Here is a 27163-nt window from a genome sequence, read left to right as displayed (position 1 = left end):
TGTGCTGAATTAAATATTGAGTGTAGTCACTGTTGTAATTACATTTTGTTTGCTTGAGTAGATATGAAGTCTACTTTCATTTTGATTCAATGCAAGTTATTTTACCTCATTTCTGTTGTACAGGATCTGAAGTACTTTTTTTAAATTTTATTTTTTATTTTTTTTATACATTTTACAAATTAAACAGCCCCAAATCAAGATGAGGAACATTAATACAGTGCAAAATTAAGCATACAATGACAGTATGATACAGAGAAAGAGAATTTTTAAAAAAAGCACCTAAATTGAAGACAAGTAAACTTAGTGTCCTCCCCAAGCCCCACAACACAAAAAAAAACTCCAGACCAACCACAACACAATATAGAGAATATAAATCAGGACAATCAAACTCCCAGACTGTGAATACACTTAGCAACAGAGGATAATAATGCCTACTACCAGAAAAAAAGGGGAGCAAGGGACCGGGGGAAAAAAAACCCTAGTCAAGAGGAAGGTTATGAAAGTACTCGATAAAAGGTCCTTATGGAACTTTAAATCTGAATTAAGAACTGAATAATGAATTTTTTTGAGGTCCAAGCAGGCCATAATGTCGTTAAGCCATTGAGCATGAGTGGGTGGGGCAACATCTCTCCATCTAAGGAGGATCAAGTGTCTAGCCAGGAGAGAGGCAAAGGATAATATTCGGCATTTGGTCGGACTCAGACGTAAATCTGTCTCGCCCCAGAACAAAGTAATTGAGGGGTTTGGTTCTAGGTGCTGATTCAAAATATACGGTAACGTAGTGAAGACATCTTTCCAAAATTTCTCCAAGCTAGGACAGAACCAGTACATATGAATGAGAGAGGCCTCGCCCCTCTTGCATTTATCACAAAGCGGGCTAATGTTAGGGTAGAATCATGATAGTTTAGATTTAGACATATGGGTTCTATGAACAATCTTAAACTGTAAAAGGCAATGGTGAGCACAAAGAGAGGTTGAGTTAACCGATTTGAGAATAGAGTCCCAACTCTCATCAGATAAGGAGGTATTTAAATCCTGCTCCCATGCCATTTTAATTTTATCCACAGGGGCCTGTCGTAAGGCTGCTAATTTATCTCAAATAATTGATATTAAACCTTTACCTAGTGGAATAATGGAAAGAAATAAGTCCATAGCATTTTTTGCGGGCATTTCAGGAAAGTTAGGAATTAAAGGAGCAATAATTTGGAGATATCTAAAAAAATGAGCATTGGGCAAATTGAACTTAACAGAGAGCTGCTGAAAAGAAGCGAAGTGATTATCAATGAAAAGATCTTCAAAATGTCTAATGCCCTTCCTATACCAAACATGGAATGCTGAATCGTACGTAGTAGGTAAAAAAAAAAAGGTGATTATGTACGACAGGGCTGGAAACGGAAAAACCATGGAAACCATAGCATTTCCTAAACTGAGCCCATATACGCAAAGTGTGTCTAACAAGAGGATTAGCTATTAATCTGGACAGACTACTAGGGAGTGCAGAGATAGATAATTCTTTAGTGGAGCTCAACTCCATTGCCACCCAATTAGGGCACTCGGGTTGGCCATGGAAGAAAGACCAAAAGGTAGCACAACGTATATTAGCTGTCCAATAATATAAATGAAAGTTAGGTAAAGCCATGCCACCCTCTTTTTTTAGGTTTTTGGAGATGGATTTTATTAATTCTAGAGCGCTTATTCTTCCACAGATATGACAAAATAATAGTCTAAGGAATCAAAAAAAATTTAGGAATAAAAATTGGGGTAGATTGAAATAAGTATAAAAATTTGGGGAGAACATACATTTTAACAACATTAATACGACCTACCAAAGACATAGAGGTGACCATTGTACCAGACTCTGTTTTATAGTATATGAAAGATTGGCAAAGTTTTCACGAAAGAGATCTTTAAACTTCCTTGTGACTGTAATTCCAAGATAAGTAAATTGATTATGGACTACTTTAAAAGGGAGATCACGAAATGTTAATTCTTGTGCTTCTTTATTAATTGGGAAAAGTTCACTCTTATGTAAATTAAGTTTATAGCCAGAGATCTGGCTAAACTGGTCAAGAAGTGAAAACATTGGAGGTAAGGATGCAGATGGATTTAAGAGAAAGACTAATAAGTTATCAGCATAAAGATTAACTTTATGCTCAACACCCCCTCTCCAAATCCCAGTCAATTCAGGACAATTTCGAAATGCTATCGCCAAAGGTTCTATAGCCAAATCAAAGAGAAAGGGACTTAAGGGGCATCCCTGACGGGTGCCACGTTTGAGATTAAATACCTGGGATTTCTGAAAATTAGTTAAAACAGAAGCAGTAAGGACACAGGTACAGCAATTTGATCCAAGAGATGAAACTTTGACTGAGGTCAAATTTTTCTAAGACTGCAAAAAGGTAGTTCCACTCTATACGATCAAATGCTTTCTCCACATCGAGGGAAATAACACATTCAGGAATCCAGTTGGAGGTGAATATAAAATATTAAATAAACGCCGAATGCTTAAAAAAAGTGAGACGGTTTTTAATAAAACCTGATTGGTCATCAGAGATAATAGAGGGAATAATGGTTTCTAATCTATAAGCCAAAACTTTAGCTAAGATCTTTACATCAACATTGAGCAAAGAAGTCAGCCTATACGAGGAACACTCTGTTGGGTCTTTACCCTTTTTTAATAGAAGAATAATAGATGCCTCATTAAAAGAGGGTGGCAATTTGCTGTAATTAAATGAGTCAGATAATGCTGAAAGTAACTGAGGAGAAAGAAGTGAAGAGAATGATTTATAAAATTCTACAGGGAACCCATCAGGTCCAGGAGATTTCCCTGAGGACAGTGCAGAAATTGCAAAAGATATTTTTTCTGATGACATAGATGCATTAAGTTTGGCTTTAAAATCAGATGAAAGTGAAGGAATATTCAGATTATTTAAAAATTGATCAACAGAGATATTGTCATTCAAAGATTCAGAGGAATAAAGCCGAGAATAAAAATGTTTAAATGCGTCATTAATTTCTAAATGATCCGATGTAAAGTCTCTGTTCTCCTTCCAGATCTTTGTAATATGTTGTTTGGCTTTGGAACGCCTCAGCTGATTGGCTAGAAATTTACCAGACTTATCCCCATGAATGTAAAAGCGACTCTTGCTTTCAAGAAGTTGGCGTTCGACAGGTTGAGTAGTCAGAAGATTAAATTTAGTTTGGAGTTCTACATGCTTCTTGTATAGTTCAGGGTTCTTAGTTTGAGCATACAGTTGATCCAATTCTTTAATCTGGTTAATGAGGTCTAATCGATCTGCACAGGATCTTCTGTTGAGATTTGCTGTGTAAGAGATTATTTGACCCCTCAAAAATGCTTTCATGGCATCCCAGACAGTCTGGGATGACACTTCAGGTGATGTATTAGTGTTAAAATAAAAGGTTATCTGATCCTTAATAAATTTTTAAAAATCATCATCCGATAATAAAGTTGAATCAAACCGCCAGTGTTTATTCCTCTGAGGGAGACCAGGAAAGTTTAAAGAGAGAGTAATTGGAGCATGGTCAGAAATCGGTATACTCTGATAGTCACAAGAGTAGGCAATGGAATAAGTTGGTTATCAAGTAAGAAATAGTTAATTCTAGTGAAGGTATAGTGAACATGTGGGGGGGAAAAAAAAGAATAATCTCTCTCAGTAGGATGAAGGAAACGCCATATATCAGAGATACCAAAATTAGAGAGAAACGATTGGATAACTAAGGCAGATTTAGTAGGTGATCTGGTAACAGAGGACGATCGATCCAGATTAGGATCTAACCAACAGTTGAAGTCACCACCCAGTATAAGAGAGTATGAGTTTAAGTCTGGTAGTGAGGAAAAAAAACGTTCAAAAAAGTTAACATCATCAAAGTTGGGGGCATACAGTTTGCTAGTACAACTTTAGTGTTATATAGTTTACCATAAACAATAATAAAACGGCCATTTGTATCAGGTATTTTATTATGGAGTTCAAAAGGAATATTTGAGTTAATAAGAATGGAGACTCCCCTAGCTTTAGCGGCAAAGGATGAATGAAAATGCTGACCCGCCCACTTTGACAGAAGCCGTGAGTTATCAAAACAACGAATATGAGTTTCTTGAAGGAAAGCAATGTCAGCTTTGAGTTGTTTAATATGTGAGAATACTTTCCTCCTTTTAACAGGGTGATTCAATCCCTTTACATTCCAGCTCACGAATTTAAGTGCACTAGCCATTATCAATTACTAATGCATAAAGGCAGCAGGCATATAAAAAGTCAAGCAATACAATAGCAGTCTAGGAGCAAAAATGTAAACATAGATTCGTAAAATCAAAACATAAACCTGTCCTGAGCAATAGAGAAAAACAATAAATACAGTGAGTGATGATGGAACTGGAAAACCCATCCCACTCACACAACCCAAAACTAGATGGCTACCAAAAAAAGCAGCTAGCTCTACCAAAAAAATTAACCCAAATATAACTTCCAGATCTGTGTCATTAACAGCAGTTCTGTATAAATACTATAGCAAATAGTAACTAGTTTATGCACTAGAAAACATAACTACAAATTGGAACATCTTCTGCAGAAATATAAAACTTAATACAGAGAAAATCGGAAGAAAACCAAAACTAACCTACCCGCGAAAAATTATGGAAGAATAAAGGAAGAGAAAGGGAAAAAAAGGGAGGAAGGGGAAAATTATAGATTCAAGAAGAGTACTTATCAATCATTTACAGAGAGGAAAAAAAATCTAAAATTAAAAAAAAAGGTGGGAAAAAAATAATAAATAAATAAAAATAATCAGCAGTTAAACAGTGAACCAACATACAGGGAGGCCTTCAATAAAGACTTCAAACCTCCAAAACAAGTTAGTCAATTGTAGAACTCTATAGATAAAGTTATACAAGAATAAGATAGATTACACAAGTACAAGAATAAGATAGATTACACAAGTACTATTTAAACATCCATAGAGAAACATTAAGCACAGAATGTCTATTTAAAAAAGACACACCAAATCCAGGGAGAGATTGTCAACAGCCCTTAAAGTTTCAATAAATAGTGTCTGAGTGATTCAAGTAAAGTCTGAGTCCGGAAAAAGTAATTTTACTACGAGAAGTACATCCATCATTTTAGGAGTTCCGATCGGGTTCTGAAGATGGCTGGATAGCCGGAAGACTTGCAACAAATGCCTCAGCCTCCTTCACTGACTTAAACCACTTATATTTTCCAGTATTAAGCGTAATTCGTAAATCAGCAGGATTGCGAAGAGAGGGTTTAAAACCACGATCAAAAAGCACTTTCATTACGCCTTTAAACTCAGCGCACATCTTTAAGATCTGGGGTGCAAAATCCTCCACAAAGCGAATGACTATATTTTGGAAAGTAAAAGTACCTCTGTGACGTGCCTCCATAATCAGACTGTGTTTTACCTGGTATTGATGAAAGCACAAAATTACCGGTTGCGGGCGGGAGCCCAGAATTCCGGGGGGAACGTAGACCCTGTGTGCCCTTTTGAGCTCAGGCGGGTTCGGAAGCAAATCTTTCCCGAATATCTCACAGAGAAACTCGGCGAAAAACTTCACAGTTGATCCCTGTTCAGTGGCCTCTGGCAACCTAAGAATTCGAAGGTTACAGCATCTGCTCCGATTTTCGAGATCCGCCATTTTGGAAAGGATTTTGTTATATTTCCTCTCTAGGCTGGAACAGAGAGTCTCCAAGTATCGAACACGACTTTCTAAATCTTCAGAGGTCGAATCGATGCGAGATAAGTGTTCAACATGTTCGTCCACTCTATTGTTGATCCGATCCAGTTTGGATTCCAGCTGTTTGAAAGTGGTTCTAAATTCCTTTAAAATATCATCTCGGTGTTGTTCCAGTGCAGCGAGGGTCTCAGGAGGCAGAGCCAAAACTTCCTTTCTTCCGGATTTAGAACTCTTGTTAGACATTGTAAGGCAGATGTGTTCACAGGCAAGTGAGAGAAACCAAATAAAGTTCCTAATTAAGGTTTAAAAAAATGGAGACATTTAGTGCAAAGATAGCGAAAATAACGGAACAAAAGTTCGGAGCAGCTAAGCAATCGCCATCTTACCAGAAGTCCAGGATCTGGAGTACTAAGGGAGTATATGCTAGTACACTCAGTTTAATATATCATATCAGTTGCTGAACGTCTATTTACTTTAGTGTAGATTACTTCAGTATGGAGGTGTAACCCCAAATTTCCAGTGCTGTTATCTGTCCCAACCCTTACCGACACCCTGCTGGTTTATGATTCGTTGGCTGTTCTTTCGGCTTTGTAACTTCTGCCTCTTTGATGTAAATTGCTCCAACATAAAGTGCTGTTGCAACTCCTCAAACAAGCATTATGTCAGCTAATGTATTTTCTGTTGTTTCCAATATGTACCTCCATTTTTGAGATTGAACAAAGAGTTTTGCATGTTCCCAGGGAAAGAGGCCACAATGAGAGAGACCACAGCATTCAAGAATTAATAATATTAGGGAAGGTTTTCTGCTTTGAATGAAAAGCACACAATGACTTTTAGTGCCAGGAAATCACAGACACAGATAAATTGCATTCCAGACTCTGAAGATCTCATCTGATGGCAAGAATGAACCTCGTGTTTAATCAGTATTTCTGAAGCAGACAATACAAGCAATTAATTCTGTTATCACCACTTTACCAAGCATAGTTATGGAAGAGGAAATTTTAGGTTTTCTCTCTTCGAAGTTCAAAGTAAATTTGTTATCAAAGTGTGTGTGCGCGTATGTATTTTATATTTATATATAAACACACACACACCCACCACCACCCACCCCCCCCCCCATTGAAAGGCTTCTGCACTAACAGGGTGGACAACCACTGCAAAAGACGACAAACTCTGCAAATACAAAAACAAAATAATAACAATAAGCAATAAATATCAAGAACATGAAGAGTCTTTGAAAGTGAAGCTTGATGCAAAAGTTGTTGCTTCACTTATTCTGCTAGGGATAAGCTCAACCAAGCAATATAGAGTATTCCATTATATTTCTGATTAGTGCATTGCAGTTGGTTAATAGTGTTCAACATCCATCAATCAAATGGTTTATTCAAAGACCTTTCATTGGAATATTCCTTGATTGCAATTCCATTTGCAACTCCTCAGAAATTAAAGTAGGGAGTGTCTGCAAGCAATAGGCTCGAGACAATATTTAAATATGGGCTGATAAATTAACAAAATAACATTCACTTACATTTCACATTCAGGTGCAATGCCATTGCCAAGTTCCTTGCCATCAAACTCCCATGAGTCACTATTGTCCAGAATTTCAAACAGATTTGTCATTATAAATACTGAGTATCTTGTGTTTATCATTCATGACCTGATGTCCAAAAGTGAAGCAACAGGCAGAAGTGGAAATTAAGGCCAATATAACAAATGGATTTAAGAAGCTTTTGCATGGAATGGGCAGAGAATGGAGGGATATGAACATCATGTAGGCAGAAGGGCTTAGTTTAGTTAGACATTTAATTAGTAGTTTAATTTGGAGCAACACTGGCTGAAAGGCCTGCTCTTCTGCTGTACAGTTCTGTGTTCTATTATGAAGATGCATTCTGTCTGGGTGTGTAGCAGCTTGGTATGCACATGACTGCAGGAAGCTGCAGAGAGGTGTGGACACAACTCAGCATAGTACTCAAGTGTTAAGCAGCCAGCATAATCAAAGGCCTCACGCAATCAAGACATTCTCTCTTCTCCCTTCTCCCATTGGGCAGAAGTTTCAAAGTCTGAAAACGTGCATCACAGGCTCAAGGTCAGCTTCTATCCCTCTGTTGTCAGACCCTTGAAGAGACCTTGTACAATAATATGGACTCTTGGCCTCATGATCTTGCACTTTTATCATTTATCTGCACTGCACTTTTTGGGTAGCTTTTACACTTTATTCTGCATTGTTATTGTTTTATCTTTTTCTGGCTTAATGCACTATGTAATGATTTGATTTGTATAAATGGGCTTTTCACTGTTCTCTGGTACATGTCAGAATAACAAACCAATACTATTATCAATATGAATTATTGCTCCTTTGATATCTGAGCAGCAGAGGTTAGTCTGCAAACTGACTGGCTGGAAAGTTTGGACTTGGGCCATTAGACTGGAAAGGATTCTGATGGTCAGAATTGGTGCTAATGGTTCTGCTTTTCGATATGTATGTTTGACAGTTTTGAAGAAACACACTTATGGACCTTCTTGTCATGATGTACAGAAAAGGGCCTCCCATTAATGGTCCTATCAAGTACCTATTTATGTATATTAACCTGATGAAGGGTCTCGACCAGAAACAGTGACTGTTTATTCTTCTCCATAGATGCTGCCTGACCTGCTAAGTTTCTCTACCATTTTGTGTGTGTTCTGGATTTTCAACAAATGTTGAATCTCTTGTGTTTACCAATTATATTAATCCTGTTTGCCAACACTTGGTCTATATTGAACCACTAAAGTACTTACATTGTTAAATATTGGCCACTATCTCGCTTGGGGAAAAAGAAACCCTTGTATCCCTTTTAAACCTCTTAGTCCTTTTCCTAAACTGATTCCATCTGATATATAGACTCTTATGTTGGTGGAAAAGTTTACTGCAGCCTACCCTGTCTACGCCCTTCATAATTTTGTGCAATTCTCTCAAATTCCCCTTATGTTCTAAAGGGAAGTACACAGTGACATTAATGCTGTAAGGTGATCTGCAAGTGGTGAAGCAAAGCTCTGAAGAGATGGCTTTTGGAAAGGTTTTTAGTAAGGTGGTGTGAAGTGTGGAGAGTTATGCCACAATCTTGGGGTATGTGGTAGTATAGCTGGATGTAGATTGTTATAAATTAGTTTATTATTCTCAATGTATCAAGGTACAGAGAAAACTTTTGTCTTGAATACTATGTACAGATCATTTCATCACATCAGTGCATTGAGGTAGTACAAGGGAAAACAATAACAGAATGCAGAATAAAGTATTACAGTTTCAACAAGGTCAAAATGAAGTAGATTATGACATCAAGAGTGACAGCCAGAGAGAACCTGAGCTTGTGTAACACCTTGCATTTCATCAGAAAGTCCCAAAGCACATTGCAATTATTTAACTGCATTCATCAGTTTTTTTATAAGGCATTATGAGCACAGTAGATTTCAATTCTGCATCACATCCACAAGGTGGCAACCCTGTTCCCTGTAGAATCAACCCAGTGTGCTCTGAATCCGAGAAAATGAAAGGCCAATAGGGTGACTAGTGAAGATGCATTTGTTGCTGTAGCATTTTAGTACTTATTACTTTAATATTTGCATTTATTGTATTTCTTCACAATAAGGTTTGTTGTATTTCGCCATATTCTACCTGCATGGCATTCATTGTTGTTCCTATTCTAATGTTCTTGGATGTCTTTTAGTTATTTGATTTATGTTCCATTGAAGAAATGTTTCTGTTTGGAACCTGGTGTACCTCTGAATCTTGGTATTGGGATGGTGGTTAAAAAATGGTTCAAATGTAAATGGTTTTTGTCTGGAAGATTTACCAGGCCAAATTACTTTGTCATCTTTTGTCATAATAGCTGTAAATGTATTGTCCAATATCAGACTGCATATAAATGTTGTATACTTAGAATCTGGCAAGAACTCTAATTTAAAATACCAAAAATATTCTTTGAAGGATCAGTAAGGAAATGAGGAAATTACAGCTAGTTTGCAGCGCATACACAAGCATGTTCATGCATGTCCCTATTAAGCTGGCACTTTATGTTGAGAAATTAATTCAAACTTCATGCTTTTGAAGGATTTTGTTTCAGTTTTTGAAGTGTAAGATATTGTAACCTTTGTATTGTCTTGCATAAATTGTTATGATCACCAGTGAACTAAAGTAGGAATGTGAAATACTACATTGTGTATGGTGTTTATTTGGTTGAGGAAACAAGTAATTTATTTCTTCCGTTGTTTACCTTGTAGTGTTGGAAGGAACAATAAACATTCTGATTGGAAACCATAATAACAAGCTACTTGTATATCAGGACGCTACTCTGAAATGGGTTGCACAGCTTCCCCATCTTCCTGTGTGTGTACAAGTTGCCAACTTCCAGTGAGTATCCCAGTCTTCAATAACCTATCAATGACTGTGCTGTACAGCAGAATATATGTATGTTGTCTATACCTAACGATAGTTTCTCAATTTTCCAGCTGCTTGTAGTTACATCGTAGTTCAGAATTTTTATCTAGATTACTTTTATTGTAGTTCATGGTGAAGAACAGCAATGATGAATATTTTCAAAATCAATTGTTTTCTATATTGCAGAATGAATTATTTCTAATTAACTCTGCTCCATTTTTAAAAGGATGACTGATCCTGAATAGTTTAATTTCTAGAAATACATAATGAAAGTTTAGACAGGACTGATAAATTGGTCATAATGTTTTAATATATTGGTATTCTAAGCAAAAATTGCATTCATCTTGATTTTTGATCTCTAGTGAAAAATCAGTTTTTCTGTATAGTATTAAGACAGTTAATCTTTAAGCTATTAAAGTTAGTTCTGTCTCTTGCTCAGTTTTTCTCTTCAGTTTATACAGTCACAAAAATAATTAACTACACATAGTGTTATTTGTACAGAACTCTTTGTGCATGTAAAATTCCTGTAGATATTAATAAAAGTGCTCTCTACTCAGTCTTTTTTTCCTGGCGCAATCATTTACATTGTTATCAAGTTATATCATGGAATGAAAGAAAATGTATGAGGAAGGAGGTTATTTGTGTAGAACTGGGGTGCCTATCTGGTTCCATCTTCCAGTTTTGTGGGTCATAGCTCCTTAAGTACACTGTCAATTTCTGGTTCAAAGATACTGAGCTTTCTGGTAGTGAATTCCATGCACCCTCTGTATGAAATAGCATCTCCCCATCTCCTCCCTAATCCTTCTATTAATTACTGTAAATTTGTGCCATCAGATTTTTAAAAACCAGATAATGAAAAGGGGTTCCTCCTATTTATCGTGGCTCCTCATAATTTTATCTCTTTTTTTAAAGTCTCCATGTTGCACAGAAACCATTTCAGGACAGTGTGTTCCTAAGTGGATGACCTCACTTTTCAGTATATTCTTCTGTACTCACTCAGCCTGATTGTATTTCTTTAAAGGCTGTTTATATCCTCCTCTGTACTCTCAATCCCATCTAGTCTGGAATCAGTAAACTAATTCAGCACCAATTCCTGTAATATCCCACTAGTCATAACTTGCCAACCTGAACGAGATCCTCAGAATACAGAAAGGAGAGATTGTAGAATATGATGTCAAGGCAACAACCTTTCACTCAATGACAACAGAAGAGCTGGTTAATGATTTCAGGAAATGGTGGGCTCTGCACATACTCCAGTTTACATTGGAATGGGCGTTGTGGGCTTCGAGATGGTTGGAGTGAAAGTTGCTGATAGCCTGTCTTGGTCCAAACATGTTGATGCCTCAGTAAATAAAGCTGATTGACACCTGTACTTCCTCAGGAGGCAGAAGAAATTTGACATGTCCCCTTTTATCAATGCATCATAGAAAACATCCTATCTGAATGCATAAGTTTGGTATTGCAACTGCTCTGCATGTGACTACAAGAAACTGTAGAGTTGAGGACGCAGCTTAGCATATCATGGACACCAGCCTCTGCTCTATGCACTTTATCTATACTTCTTGCTGGCTCAGTGTAGGAAAGCAGCATAACAAAGGACCCCACCCATCCCTGTCATTCTCTCTTCTCCTCTCTCCCAACAAGTAGGGAAAAAAAGAAACCTATAAGCATGTTCCACCAGGCTCAAGGACCGCTTCTACCCTGTTGTCGTAGACTATTAAATGGGTCTCTAGTATGATAAGATGGACTCTTGACATTATATTATAACTTGTTGTGGTCTTGCATATTATTGTTCTCCCACACTGCACTTTCTCTGCAGCTATTACACTTAATGTAAAATAATTATTTGTTTTGCCTTGTTCTACCTCAATACACTGTGTAATGAATTGATCTGTATGAACAATATTCAAGTCAAGCTTTTCACTGTATCTACATGTGACAATAATAAACCATTTCCTATTTATTCTCACTTGCTTTTTGGTTCAGTTATTAATCCTCAATCCACGTCAGTATGTTGCCCTTATTTTTTTGTTATTCTTATTTGTTGATCAGCCTCCTGTGTAGGACTTTATAGAAAGTTCTCTAAACACTGGACAACCAAGTTTTTTCAAAGTTGCTGCTTCCTCAGAATTTTTTTGTGGTTATGATAGCTTAAAGCTGAACAGAAATTTAGACTACTTGTATCGCATAGGAATTTGGAAAAACATGAAATTAACTCTTATCGAGTATAATGCATTTAATTGCATAATGATGCTAATGCTTTGCAATAGTTCAACAAAGCTAAAAATGTTTGATTATCATTTATGCAATGTCTGAGGCTTCTCGCTTATGTGTCCAACAATAATCAGTCAGCATGGATGAATTCCAGTTACCCTGATACCATTTCTCCAAGACCACACTGTCCTGGTGAAAACTTTGAGCATGCCCGTCACTGACTGTGCCAAGATTTGCATGGAACAAGTCTAAATGGGAGTGCAGAAAATGAATCTTTGACATGTTGCACTTCATGGTTTCGTATGCTTGAAGCATGTTGTCAACCAGCTGCTTGTAGATTGGTGCTCTGCAGTTAAGAAAAATTTCTACATCCTTGAATGCATTCCATGCGATTTTTCTCCAGTTACACTAGAAGGTCTTCAAACTGCATGTCATTGATGATCTGTTTGATTTGTGGACCAACAAAAATGCCTTCCTTGAACTTAGCATCAGTTATTCAGGGGAAACATTTGTCTCAAATATCAAAATCCTTCATGGAAATTTTTCTGCCTGGTGACAGCAGATTCTATCCTTGCAGTCTTGAACCCAGTAATTCTGCTTTTGTCTTTGACAAACCAAAGACTCTGACTAGGTCATTTAACTCTGATTGAGTTATCATATGAGGCTTACTTGACATAAAGGGTTCAAAATCTGTATCAGTGTTGTTTTCCATTTCTGGCTCATGCATTACAGCATCTTCGCCTGCCTTCTCTAGACTCCATGTCTCTGGTGGCTTCTGTACTGGAAGACTATCATCATGTGGCACACATCTCATGGCTGAAGGGAGTTTGGGGTATTCAATGGATTTCATGTTTTTAGTAGAGAAATCAGACCCACTGGTCAGAAGTAGCAGTCTTTTATGTGAACCTTCGGCTCTCGTCATATCATTGGGACAGCAAATGGCATTGACTTCAGAGCACCTCTGAGCCAAGTTCTAAGATTGAAATGCATATTGCGCAACTGTGTGAGGAACCCAGGCTTCGTCTTGGTCGCCAATTTTACAGCCAAAGTTGAGCTTGTAGATCTTAATAAGAAGAGTCATGCTCTATCTTGAGATTTAAGTATATACTTGCCACAAATATAACAGGAAGTAACATGGCTGTTGCAACATTGGTGAGACATTTTGCTATCACAGATACTCCTGAAGATACAATTACTTTATTATAATGAGTGCACATAATATGCTATTTGCTTAGAACATGCACATCAATGTGATCACAAACCGATGTACATGTAAATGCAATACATAGAACACTGTGTGATGTTTTTATAGCCTTTCAAAGCCTGTCCTGCCATGCAGTATCAAGCCTGCCTAAACATCCCTAGGCATATCTGGACACAATCAAAGGTTCATTTATTCTCAAAGTATACAACTCTGAGATTCTTCTTCTCCAGTTAGCCACAAAACCAAGAAAGAAAAGAATGACAGTGCAATCATCAACCCTCAAATCCTTCTTCCTGCTCAATAAAATGAATAAAAACAGAACAGGCACATCGACTGCCTCAGAAAACTCTGGGGATGTAGATCATGCGGTCCTTGAGAATCCATAATGGGCTGTATCTTGACAGTGAGTCAGGATACAGAAAGGACATGGCCTAGTGACATGGTGTCATGACAACACCTTTCCCTCAATAGCAGTAGAAGAGTTGGTATTTGACTTTGGGGGTGGGGGGGGCACATCAACAATGCTAATGTTGAGAGGGTTAAGAGTTTCAAATTCTTTGGAGCTGACCTCACCAGTAGCCCATCCTGGTCCAATCGTGTAGATGCTGTGCTCACTAGTCACTCTCGTTCCTCAGGACACTAAATAAACTTGGCATGACTCCTTTGACCCTCACCAATTTTTAACATGCATCATCGAAAGCATTTTATCCAGATGCTAGCCGGGATAGAAGATTGGCTAACTAATAGGAGACAAAGTAGAAACAAAGTGGGCCTAATTTGGCTGACCACTGGTGACAAGTGGTGTTCTGCAGGGTTTGGTAGCTTATGTTATATGCCAATGTTCTGGATGATGGAATTGATGACTTTGTGGCTAAGTTTGCAGATAGTAGTGGAGGAGTAGGTAGTATTGAGGAAACAGTCTGCAGAAGGACTTGGACAGATTGGGATAATGGGCAAGGAAGTGGCAGATGGAATATAATATAGAGAAATGTATGGTCATACACTTTAGTAGAAGGAATAAAGGTGTAGACTATTTTCAAAATGGGGGGGGAAATTAAAAAATGAGAGGTGCAAAGGGACTTGGAAGTTCTTGTGCAGCATTCCCTGAAGGCTAACTTGCAGGTTGTTTTGGAAGTAAAGCAATGCAATGTTTGCATTCATTTTGAGAGGACTAGAATATAAGAGCAAGGGTGTGATTATGAGGCTTTATAAGGCATTGGGCAGACTGCTCTTGGAATATTGTGCGCAGGTTGGGGCCTTTTTATCTAAGAAAATTTATGCTGGCATCGGAGATGCTCCAGAGGTGTTTCTAGAGAATGATTTCAGAATGAAAAGGTTAACACATGAGGAGCTTTTCAGGGCTCTGGTCCTGTACTCGCTGAAGTTTAGAAGAATGAAGTGTGATCTCACTGAAACCTATCGAATATTGAAAGATCTAGTGGATATGGAAAGGATATTTCTTTTAATAGGTGAGTCTAGGACTAGGGGTTACAGCCTCAGAATAGAGGGAAGTCCATTTAGAACAGGGGTGAGGAGGAATTTCTTTTGCCAGGGAGTTCTGAATCTGTGGAATTTATTGCCAAGGATGGTTGTGGCAGACAAGTCATTGAGTATATTTAAAGTGAAGATTGATGGTCTGTTAATTAGTCAGGGCATCAAAGGTTATGGGGAGAAGGCAGGGGAATGGGCTTGAGAGGGATAATAAATCAGCATGATGGAATTGTGGTGCAGAGGCAATGGGCCGAGTGGCAATTCTATTTCTATGTCTTATGCTTTCACACCTTAGCTTGGAAATTGCTCTACCTGTGACCGGAAGAAATTGCAGAGAGATACAGACACAACTCGTAATGTCATGGAAACCAACCTCTTTTCCATGGATGCTGTCTACATTTCTTGCTGCTGGTAAAGCTACTTGCATAATCAAAGATACCACCCACCCAGACGTTCTCTCTTCCTTCCTTTTCCATTGGGCAGAAAATACACTAGGCTCAAGGACAGCTTTTATCATGCTGTTATGTGACTATTGAATGGTTCCCTAGTAGGATAAGATGGATTCTTGACCTCAATCTGTAGCTATAACACTTTATTCTGCGTTCTGTTGTTGTTTTACTTTGTATTACTTCAATGCCCTGATGTAATGAATTGATCTATATGAATGGTATGCAAGGCAAGTTTTTCATTGTACCTCTTACGTGGCAATAAGAAACAAATTTACTAATTTTACTGACTTTTAAGTTCATCAGCTTCTGACGTACTATCTTGACTAATATTTATTTCTTCATTTCATTCACGCTAGATCCATGGATTTATATTTCTAGCATGTTAGTTGACGTTGTCTACCCATCCTCAATTTTTTTTTACTTCCTTTGGTTTCATGCCCAGCAAAGCTCCAGATTTACATATTCCATCCTTGGCTTCAAATTACATTGTTTCTTTATAACCTCCTGTGCCAGTAACACTCCAAGTTATGTGCTCCTCTCCAATTCTAGCTTAGAGTACATCCCCAGTTTACTTTCTTTACTATTAGTGGCTAAAATCTGATTCCTAATATTATCTTCCTGAAACGTCTTAGTATCCCCGCCTCCATCTTCACCTTTAAGACTTTCTGTGATTCTTGGTTGTCCTAATCCCTGTCTTTATTTCAGGAAGGAAAAATAGCTTAGATGTGGCAGTGGATCTTCTCAATTGATGAATACTTTTGCTGTCCAGTTTTGGGTACATTAGGAGAACTGAACAACACTGAAGATTACTGTCTTTCTTTTGTTAGAAGAGGAGAATGGAGAAACTTGTTTTTCTTTTTATAACCAAGAAGTTAAGAGATTTGGTAGAAAAAGTTAAAAATTTGCAAGATTTTGAGGTAGCAAACTGGAAAAATCTAGTTGACAACTAGAAGGTATAGTCAATGCAGCACAGCTCAAAGGTACAAATCTGAACCATTTAATTTTGTTCAGACAAATTATAAATAAATAACTTGTTTCAAATTAAATAATTTAATCATTTTGTTCTCTAATGTTATCCAGTTTCTTATTTGTGTGTTTCTGTTTTTTTAGTATTCAGCTTAATTTGGTAAGTGATTTAATGGCAGAGAGACTGCTACTTTATCAGTGTTTGGAGTTGAACATTAAGTGGGTTATTTTATTAGCAATAAGAATGTTGGACCATCTTGTCCATTAGAGATGTTACAGCTGATTTATTTTCTCTTAGCACAACCTAATGATTCACTCAAATCTAACAAAAAAACTCTGCAGCAACCAAAGCCAAAGCTTTGACAAACAGCTTTCTTTCCATTGTTGTCTGTTATGGATCATTTGATTCCTTTCTACTTTTTGTTTGCCTTACCTACAATATTGTCCTTACATTAGAGACAATCTGTCAACAGTGCTTAAATGAGTTGTCCTTTGTTCTACAATTCCTTTTGTGTACAGTAGACTGTAAATACATTGAATGCAAATCTTTTTCTTAAACTGATCTTCACTGAACTATTATTTCAATCCATGTAACATTCAATTATTTCTTTTAATAGCTTTAAAAATAGGGTAGTATAGCTTCACACAAGATATGATGTCAGTTTAGTTTTTGCATTGCATTGAATATACTGTAGTTGACTTTGTCGCAAAGATGTCCCATAAAACTGATGCCATACTATATGAACTTTAGAAATATTTGGCAAAGCTAATTCAAGAGACAAATATTCTTTTATCACAGTGCCATAATTAAGTCAAGAGATGTGATGCTGTTTTAAGTCTGTTGGCCGCTGTTTATTTTCTCAGACTCTATCTCCACTTTCACTGTTCTTAATGCAGACAGCACTTTTAGGCACCAACCTCCGAAGCTGAGTGATGATAAATAAACTGAAATTTGATGCCACAGATTTCTTTACTTACTAGGTAAGGTAGATTAGTTTTCTGCTCACTAGAACTTAAAAATACCTGAAAGAAATTTGAAATATAAGTAACTTCTTTCAAAATTCAAAGCTTGGGCTGATTAACAAAAATTCTTGTGAAAATAGCTGCATCAAGTAAACAATAATAACATGCAAAACTTGATTCAGGAAGTAAATTTAGAAGCATTCAATGATATGTTAGTTATAAAACAAGCTGTCAGCTGTAAAATCTGAGCCAACTTCAGCAAAAATACTGCTTCATTTTTAAATCAGCAAAGCATCTCTAGATATCTTAGAATAACTCATGAGGGACACTGATGATCTCCTGTAGACTGGGCAAGGAGCTCCTGTGAGTGATCACTGGGCTGTGAGGCTTTCAGAGTCAATGATGGGGAGAAATGTATGTAACTGATTGGAGTGATTGATAAGTTCATGGCCTTGGGTAGAAGGAGGTGAGTTATTAACTTCAAACTTTCTGCATAATCACGCAAAAAGTTGACCTGCATGTGCATGTAACTAGAGCTGTATAACTCATCTCCTTCTTCCTTAGGCCACAAACTTATCAATCACCCATCTGTGGACACTTTCTGGAGGTCCAAGATCCGTATGCTCCACGACCACTGGACTAAGTGTGTAAATATAGGAGGGGACTATGTTGAAAAATAAATGTGCTAGGTTTTCTAAAATTGACTGCTACCTTTAGGCCACAAACTTATCAATCACCCCTTGTACATTACTTGTGGTGTTTACATAATTAAACTATTTGGGCAAAGCTGTGTGTAATTCCCTGGTTAAGATTTCTACTGCTGCATTTCAGCAGTTTTCTGCAAAAGCAGTGTGTTATGTTGGTAGAATGTTTTGGTTTTGGCTTGAGATAAGATGCCATGTTGTTCAACTTGGAAATGCTGTGCCAGCCAATCAGGATGGTGGGATCGGGGAACATTCTAGAGAGAGCAGGGGGGAGAGTGTTTGGTGTTGGACAGTAGTCTAGGTCGCACGTCTTTTGGTGGGAGGAGAGAGAGGAAGATGCCACAGAATGCCATTGGAAAGAGAGTCCATGTTCAACAAAGTCCTTTTGTGCAGATGAATAGCTCCAAGGAGGAAAGACTGATGTTCCTGAGGGAGAGCCAGTTTAAGGATTTCGAGTGAAGTTCGGAATGCAGCATGTGTTTTCATGCAAACCGTGTGTCCAGCACATGAGTAAATGGCAACTGCAGTTTGGGCTCCAATGGTCATTGTGCACATTGAACTGGTTTAACTGTAATTGGCCCTTTTGGTTTTTTTTCTTCTAATTGCTTAATAAAGCTGAAATTAGTAAATGACTGTCTTTATAATTTTATGTGGTGTACGATGTGTTATTTCTTGCCAACCAATAATTGTGTATGGGCAAGATTTACACAGCATTCACACCAGTTGAGGTTTCTTTAATTAGCATATCATGATGTTCCTGTTTGGTTGAACCCCAAATCATACTGACCCAAGACGTAAATTGTTTATAAAAGGTGGCCTTCTCACTGTTGAGTCTCATGGCTGTTAGCAGAGCAAGCTAACCAGCCAAGTTTGCTTACAAGCCCAGTGAGTGGGTGTACAACTGTTTACTGAGTCTGAATTACATTTTCTCCAATGGGTGAGTTGAAACTAAATGCAGAGAACAGATTATATAGTGAAAACATTTATAGTTAGTGTTTATAATTAGAGTGGAGAATGGGGTGCACACAGAAACACATCTCCAAAGAGGACTGCAGTGTACATCCCAGACTGCCTAGACAATTATTTCATAGCAATATGAAGTATGCACTGGGTCTCACTGGTCCAGATTCACTGGCCCATGACCACCAGGTTAGGTATGAAGGGTTAGACCCACAGCTCTCCAAGGCCCAAAGGCAGACATTCCTGCCACTTTCCACTGATCTAGAGAGAGATCTTGAACTGCAAATACAATGGTTCAAATGTTCATTTATTATAACTCTGAAATTCTTCTTCTCCAGATAGCTATGAAACCAAGAAAGAAAAGAATGGCAGCACGAGGGTTCTGATTTTTCCAGCCTAGACTGTGAATGATTAAACAATGTGTTCAATAAAGACATGTAAAGTACAATTGTTCATGTTATTAGTTTAGACAGATTGTATTTATTATTTTGACTTAGATGAAGGGCAGACCACATTTTATTAGTGTTATGAATCCCGCAACTGGGGAACTTACCAGCAAAGATAGAGAGGTCCGTTGAAGTCTGATGTCACTATTTTCAAACGTTTTATTTATAAAGGGACACAAAAGTAGGGTTAATACATACATTCAGATAATGCACATCGTCAACACTCAATCTAAAGCGCGGGTATAGTAATAATCATCATTAAGAAGTGAGCTCTGCTGGTGTCTAGGGGTTAATAGATTGTCCGTTGGAAATATAAAAGTCACTCAGAAAGTCTGCTGGCCTCAGCCCTTTGAAAATCGCTGGGTTTTACGTGGGGCGACAGAGAGAGAGAGATTGGGGAAGAAGAGAAAGAACTTGCCGAGTCTTGATGAATCTTCCGTGAAATCGGGGGAGCGTTGGTTCCCTCTCCCCGATGTTAGTTAAAAGCGGTTTTCTGTGATTCCAGCCACAAATTCCATTCCCGGAATCTAACGCACGTGGCTTCCTTCAGAATGGCTTCCCGCTGCTGCGGGATCACTCTCTCGTGTCTTCTGGGTGCGTCTGAGATGCTGTCCCCCTGAGACTCTCCTTTATACTTCCTCACGGGGTCGCAGGTGTCCATCAGGTTGGGATGATGCAATCTCTCTCTCAACCAGCCCACCTTGCCCGAGGGCTTTTCACGTGGTCTCCATGAGACAATAGTCGCTGGCATCTTATTCTGTATCCCAGGTGGGACGTGCAATTTGGTACATTTCTCTCTCTCTCACTTCCTGGGTCTACTGACCCCCCCCCCCCAACAGGTGCTCTTGCGATTCTCACAAAGGAGGGGGGCTGGGATCATAACACCTCCCCTCTTAAAATGTTTTTACCAGCGGTTAAAACGGAGTGGTACACAGTCTTACAAGAGTATTGAATCTAACACAATACACAAGTTTTTCTTTTCACAGAGTACTACCGTTATACATTCAAGTTGGTATCTAAATAGTTAACAATTACAGTGTCCCTTTCTTTAATATCTTACATTGCGAACCGTACATCAGACTTCAATTCCATAACCACCTATTTATTTTTTTCTCCTAAGCAACAAAACTAAGGAGGTGTGACCTTAGCTTAGGAGCTTTTACAAAAGTTTATGCGAATACTAATAGTTTCAGTCGTTTAACTTAACCGGCAGGTCTCCAAAGGGCTGGCTTTATTATTCACAGGCTTTGGCACAAACCCGTTCAACCTGCTTGGCTGTCTAACAATGGCATCCCCATTAACCGTTGCCTTTTTCAGCGAGCCCCCCCATTCTTAAATTCGGCGTTAACTTTGAACCCACCTTCGAGTACAAACACCAGGGAACTCGCACTTCCCCCGGTTACCAAGATTAACCCCTTTCCCACTAAACCAAGTCCATCTGACCCACAAGGACGGCCGCCCCGTTCCACTGGATCAGATATCTCAGACTTCTTCTGAGCTCCGTTACCAGGTTCAGCACCTCGTGCATCCCCATCTCGGACACACCCAAACGGGACATTGGCCTCTTCCAGGCTTTCAACACCCGTACCTTTTTCAAATTCTAACTTCCCCCGATCCTCCCAGTTACTCTCTGGGCAGCTCCCACCCGGGGAAGGCGCAACCCTGCGAGCTGAAACAACCTCCTCGGCCCTTTCAGCGGACCCCTTCGAGGCAAGGGTATCCTTTCCATCTAGGACTGCCCTCCTCTCATTATCGGGAACACCTTTAGAACTCTCAAATTCTTCAAACAACTCTGCCAAACCAGACAGATCATCCATGTCCAACTCTGGACCTTTTAACAGCTTTATCTGTTTCTCATCGTTATTTCCTACCTTTAGGACCTTTCTCTTCGCTAAAGGCAGATCTATCTCCTTTCCCTTACGCCCTTTCACTTTACTACTCTTCGTCTTACCACCCTCTAAACCCACATGGCACAGGGTCAGCAAAGACGTCTCAGCCAAATCAAAACTGGCCAGATTTAAACTGCTCTCGTTCACAGCTCTCTCTCTCGACAGGCTGCGAGTGACCGCGCCGGCGAGATCGTCCTTGGGCGCTAGGGATGGGGCCACCATACTCGCCGGTCGCCAGGTCGGCAGCATGGCTGACCAAACCTTACCCCCTGCTAAGTCGTTTCCCAGCAGGATGTCCACGTCAGCTCTCGGGAATTCTGAGGGCATCCCTATTTCAACTGATCCATACACCAGCTCACAATCTAGAATGACCTTATATAAGGGCACCATTTCTATGCGTTTATTTATTCCTTCCACCTTTACCATGCCCGTTTCCCTACCAAATTCTAGTACCTTACGGCTAACCAGGGATAGTTCAGCACCCATATCCCTCCAAATTCGTACGGGAACTGGTGTGTCTCCCTCCGCCACAGACACGGTTCCGTGTGACAGACAACTCCCAGAGCCTTCTCGTACTCTGTCTACCCTCGGCTCTCTGGTCGATTTGCTGATTACCACGGCACACCTGATAGGGACTGCGGCTTCCCCTCTTCCTACCTCCTTCCTCGGAGCAAAGCATCGAGATGCAATGTGTCCCTCCTTTCTACAATTAAAACAGGTCAAACCCGGAACCCTCTGGCCGTCTTGCCTTTCCCCCTCAACCTCACTGCTAGCTCCTGGTGGGACCTCCGCCTCACTCGTCAGACTTTCTCGATCGTTCCCACGGTCTCTCTGGGGACCTTTATTCGAGGGAGTCTTTGTCTTGTGGGTTAGGGCATATTCGTCTGCCAACCTGGCAAATTCTGAAATTCTTATCCAGCTTCTCATTCAAATACACCCGGATTCTCCTCCAGAACACAACTTTTAAATTCCTCAATCAAAAACAACTCCCTGAGACACCCATAATCCTTGCCCACTCTTTCCGCGGTGCACCAACGGTCCAAGAGCACCCCCTTCTCATGGGCTAGCTCGGTATACGTTTGATTCCACCCTTTCCTTAAATTTCTAAACTTTTGTCTATAGGCCTCAGGTACCAATTCGTAAGTCCGGAGAATGACCTTTTTTACCTCATCATAATTCTCCATTCCTCCCTCCTCCAGGGACAAGGCCGCATATGCTCGTTGGGCCTTCCCCTTTAACACACTTTGTAACAACGCCACCCACTGCTCTTTTGGCCACTTCTGATTTACTGCCACCTTTTCAAAAAGCAAGAAATAACTATCGACATCTGCCTCCTCGAATGGGGGCACCAATCTCAATTCCCTACTAACATTAAACCGCTCTGCTTGGTCTAACCCTTGATCTCTTCGCTCGTTCTTCATCTTCTCAATTTCCCAGTCATGTTGCCTCTGTTTCTCTTTCTCGGCCCGTTCCTTCTCTTTCTCTTCTGCTTCTAGCTTCTTTAGATGAATTTCATGCTGCTTTTGCCTTTCCCCCTCTCTCTCTCTCAGCCGCTTCCAGCTCTTTTAACTTAATTTCACGTTCCAACTTCAATTTCTCCACCTCTAACTGAACCATCCCACTTGGTGGTACCTCTTCAGGGATATCTCCCAATACCTCAGCTTCAAACACCTTCTTCCCAATGTAATACTGGGTTATGGCCCTTCGTACCTCCCGCTTTTTCATGAACGACCTCAGTTCTGTGAGGTTCAACCCTTCGCTAAATTTAACAAGTCTGATTTTGTGGCCGCCTCTAGCGCCCCCACCGTCAGGTTTTCCATAAATTCACCCATTTTTGCTGGTTTCCCATCTGGCTACCCGCGTAACCAGATTCAAGTTTTTGAATAACAAGCCCGATTCACTGGCCTCCCAATTTGGTGTCAAATCCCGGACGAACCCCCAACTGTTATGAATCCCGCAACTGGGGAACTTACCAGCAAAGATACAGAGGTCTGTTGAAGTCTGATGTCACTATTTTAAAACGTTTTATTTATAAAGGGACACAAAAGTAGGGTTAATACATACATTCAGATAATGCACATCGTCAACACTCAATCTAAAGCGCGGGTATAGTAATAATCATCATTAAGAAGTGAGCTCTGCTGGTGTCTAGGGGTTAATAGATTGTCCGTTGGAAATATAAAAGTCACTCAGAAAGTCTGCTGGCCTCAGCCCTTTGAAAATCGCTGGGTTTTACATGGGGCGACCGAGAGAGAGAGATTGGGGAAGAAGAGAAAGAACTTGCCGAGTCTTGATGAATCTTCCGTGAAATCGGGGGAGCGTTGGTTCCCTCTCCCCGATGTTAGTTAAAAGCGGTTTTCTGTGATTCCAGCCACAAATGCCAATCCCGGAATCTAACGCACGTGGCTTCCTTCAGAATGGCTTCCCGCTGCTGCGGGATCACTCTCTCGTGTCTTCTGGGTGCGTCTGAGGGGCTGTCCCCCTGAGACTCTCCTTTATACTTCCTCACAGGGTCGCAGGTGTCCATCAGGTTGGGATGATGCAATCTCTCTCTCAACCAGCCCACCTTGCCCGAGGGCTTTTCACGTGGTCTCTATGAGACAATAGTCGCTGGCATCTTATTCTGTATCCTGGGTGGGACGTGCAATTTGGCACATTTCTCTCTCTCTCTCTCTTTCTCACTTCCTGGGTCTACGGCCCCCCCCCCCCCCCCCCAGTGGGTGCTCTTGTGATTCTCACAAAGGAGGGGACTGGGATCATAACATTAGTAATTAATACAGAAAACCAAGTAATTGCAAAGGGTTCACAAACCTTTTCTTGCAACAGTATATATGGCAGCCAAGAAACTTATACGTAAATTAGCATTTGTATGGTTGCTCTATTTGCATGTCTTCCTTTTTAAATTGATAATTGGTTTATTATTGGCACATGTATTGAAATGATATTTTTGTGTATCATCCAGAAAGATCATTAATTTCATACGTAACTGCGTCAAGCTAGTACAAAAGAGAAAATAACAGAATACAGAGTACAGCATTGCAGTTAGAGGAAGTGTGGTGCAGGTAGTCAAAGAAGTTGCAAAGACTATGATAAGATAGATTGAGAAATCAAGAGATCATCTTTATTTGTAGTAGAGGTTTTCTAAGAGTCTTGCAAGAGCTGGATAGAAGCTGTCCTTGAATCTGGAGGTACATCTTCATCTTCTATCTGATGAAAGGTGAGGGAGAAGAGAAGGAATGACTAGGGTGAGAGGTGTCTTTGATTATGTTGGCTGCTTTCCCGAGGCAGCAGAAATGTAGTCAGTCAATGGCTAGCTTTTGTGATGGACCTACCACTCTCAATTCTTCAAGATCTTGTGAAGACCGGTTACCATGACAGCTATGAAACATCTGGATAGGAATTTTCTATGGTTTACCTGTAAGAAGTTGCAAGGCTTAACAAGGACATGCTGCGTTTCAAGTCAAGTCAACTTTTATTGTCATTTTGACCATAACTGCTGGTACAGTGCATAGTAAAAATGAGACAATGTTACTCAGGACCATGGTGTTACATGACACAGTACAAAAAACTAGACTGAACTACGTAATAAAAAAAAACACACACACAGAGAAAGCTACACTAGACTACAGACCTACACTGGACTGCATAAAGTGCACAAAAACAGTGCAGGCATTACAATAAATAATAAACAGGACAGTAGGGCAAGGTGTCAGTCCAGGCTTCGGGTATTGAGGAGTCTGATAGCTTGGGGGAAGAAACTGTTACATAGTCTGGTCATGAGAGCCCGAATGCTTTGGAGTCTTTTCCAAGACGGCAGGAGGGAGAAGAGATTGTATGATGGGTGCACGAGGTCCTTCATAATGCTGTTTCCTTTGCGGATGCAGCGTGTAGTGTAAATGTCCATGATGGCAGGAAGAGAGACCCCGATGATCTTCTCAGTTGACCTCACTATCTGCTGCAGGGTCTTGCGATCCGAGATGGTGCAATTTCCAAACCAGGCAGTGATGCAGCTGCTCAGGATGCTCTCAATACAACCCCTGTAGAATGTGATGAGGATGGGGGGCGGGGGGGGCGATGAACTTCCCTCAGCCTTCGTAAAAAGTAGAGACGCTGCTAGGCTTTCTTTGCTATGGAGCTGGTGTTGAGGGACCAGGTGAGATTCTGCATCAGGTAAACACCAAGAAATTTGGTGCTCTTTACGATCTCTACCAAGGAGCCATCGATGTTCAGTGGGGAGTGGTTGCTCTGTGCCCTCCTGAAGTCAACAACTATCTCTTCTGTTTTGTTCACGTTAAGAGACAGGTTGTTGGCTCTGCACCAGTCTGTTAGCCACTGCACCTCCTCTCTGTAAGCTGACTCATCATTCTGCTTGGTTTTTGCTTGCGTCATTTCCTTGGTCTTCTAATGAAGTAGAGGTGCTGTGTGCTTTCTTGGCCATAGTGTCTAAATGGAACAAGTAGAGCAATTTTATAATATTAAATACCTTGTCTGTATAAAACCTTATTTAATGTCAGAATGTTTTAATCTTTTTCACATGCAGACATTTGAAAGGAGTGGTTATGACTTTAAGCGACAGTGGCCACTTACAGTGTTCATACCTCGGGACAGATCCTTCCTTCTTCCAGGCTCCAAAAGTAGAGTCTAGGGAACTGAACTATGATGAAATGGATTCAGAAATGAAAGAACTTAACAAGGTCATCAGGGAAGCTACAAAAACACAAGGTACTTTATTGATGGAGAGAAACCCTGAGTCTGCAAATGTGTGAACTCCTATCTAAGCATATTAGTCTCGTTTAAAGGGCAGAAACAGCATTGTAAATGTACCTTTACCATATAATACTGTTTTTATTGCAAAAAAATCCTCATGTTTTGATAGAGTAGATGCAAATACAATATTTCTGATGAGGCTCCAAGTATGTAGGAAGTTGAGAAGCGTGTGCAGTCTCTTGATCTATTGTACTATCTGTTAAGATCACAGTTGATTGAGATTTTCATCTCATTTACTTTGCTTTTTCCCTTTTAATGAATAAAAATCTCTCTCTGTTTTTAAAAATAGCTAACCAAACATTAGCTACCATATTTTGGAAGAACTCCAAGTTCTAGCACCCTCTGCAAGTGGAAGTATTACCTAGCTAATCCTGCCTCTGAAAGACTATGACCACTACCCTCACCCTATCCTATTATGCCCACACCAGAAGATGTTGAGTTTCTTGGCTGCTTCTTGATTCCTCAGGCGGAATGCACACACGAGTTTTTGATCGATTTGGGTTCAGAGACCATTTTTCATAATACTGCTTCATTGCTTCGAGGACTGCTGTAAGTCATACTTCAACTTCTTGGAAGGAGTTAGCTTGTGTTGCTATGCATAGGTCGACTGCATAGGTAAACCTGCATGTATTAGGAAAGGTTGGTTGGTCATTTGTGTAAACATTAAATAGTAGAGGTGCCAGGACTGATCCCTGTGGTAGTCCATTCTTTTGTGGACGCCACCTACTCTTAATTCCATTCATTTCTACATAAAATCTGTGATTTTCTAGGAGGCTTCTTATTACTTTGACTGTGGTTTCGTTCTTTAACATTTTAGATAATTTCATTAGAAGGCCTTTGTGATTCACAGTGTCATATGCGGCTGTTAAGTCAACGAATACTGCTTCTTTAATTTATCACATTTCAAAGCCATCCTTGATATACTGGGTTAAGTTCAAGATTTGACAGCAGCAAGAGCAGCCTGGCCTGAACCTGGCTTGGTCTGGTGT

At 39.7% G+C, this 27163-nt stretch overlaps 1 protein-coding gene across 5 annotated transcripts in view; it reads left to right on the top strand.

Annotated features, from left to right (window-relative positions):
- The window catches only part of bbs9 (Bardet-Biedl syndrome 9), a 396619-nt gene that overhangs the window by 44169 nt on the left and 325287 nt on the right, over positions 1-27163 (top strand). For all 5 annotated transcript variants that reach the window (XM_059973612.1, XM_059973602.1, XM_059973581.1 and 2 more), the window contains 2 exons: positions 9965-10094; positions 25948-26129. In XM_059973612.1, coding sequence (XP_059829595.1) covers positions 9965-10094; positions 25948-26129 — 312 coding nt within the window. The remainder of the gene's footprint in view (positions 1-9964; positions 10095-25947; positions 26130-27163) is intronic.

Source organism: Hypanus sabinus, chromosome 1, assembly GCF_030144855.1.
Source record: "Hypanus sabinus isolate sHypSab1 chromosome 1, sHypSab1.hap1, whole genome shotgun sequence".
Classification (NCBI taxonomy): Eukaryota; Metazoa; Chordata; class Chondrichthyes; order Myliobatiformes; family Dasyatidae; genus Hypanus; species Hypanus sabinus.
This window is presented reverse-complemented; position numbering and strand designations above follow the sequence as displayed.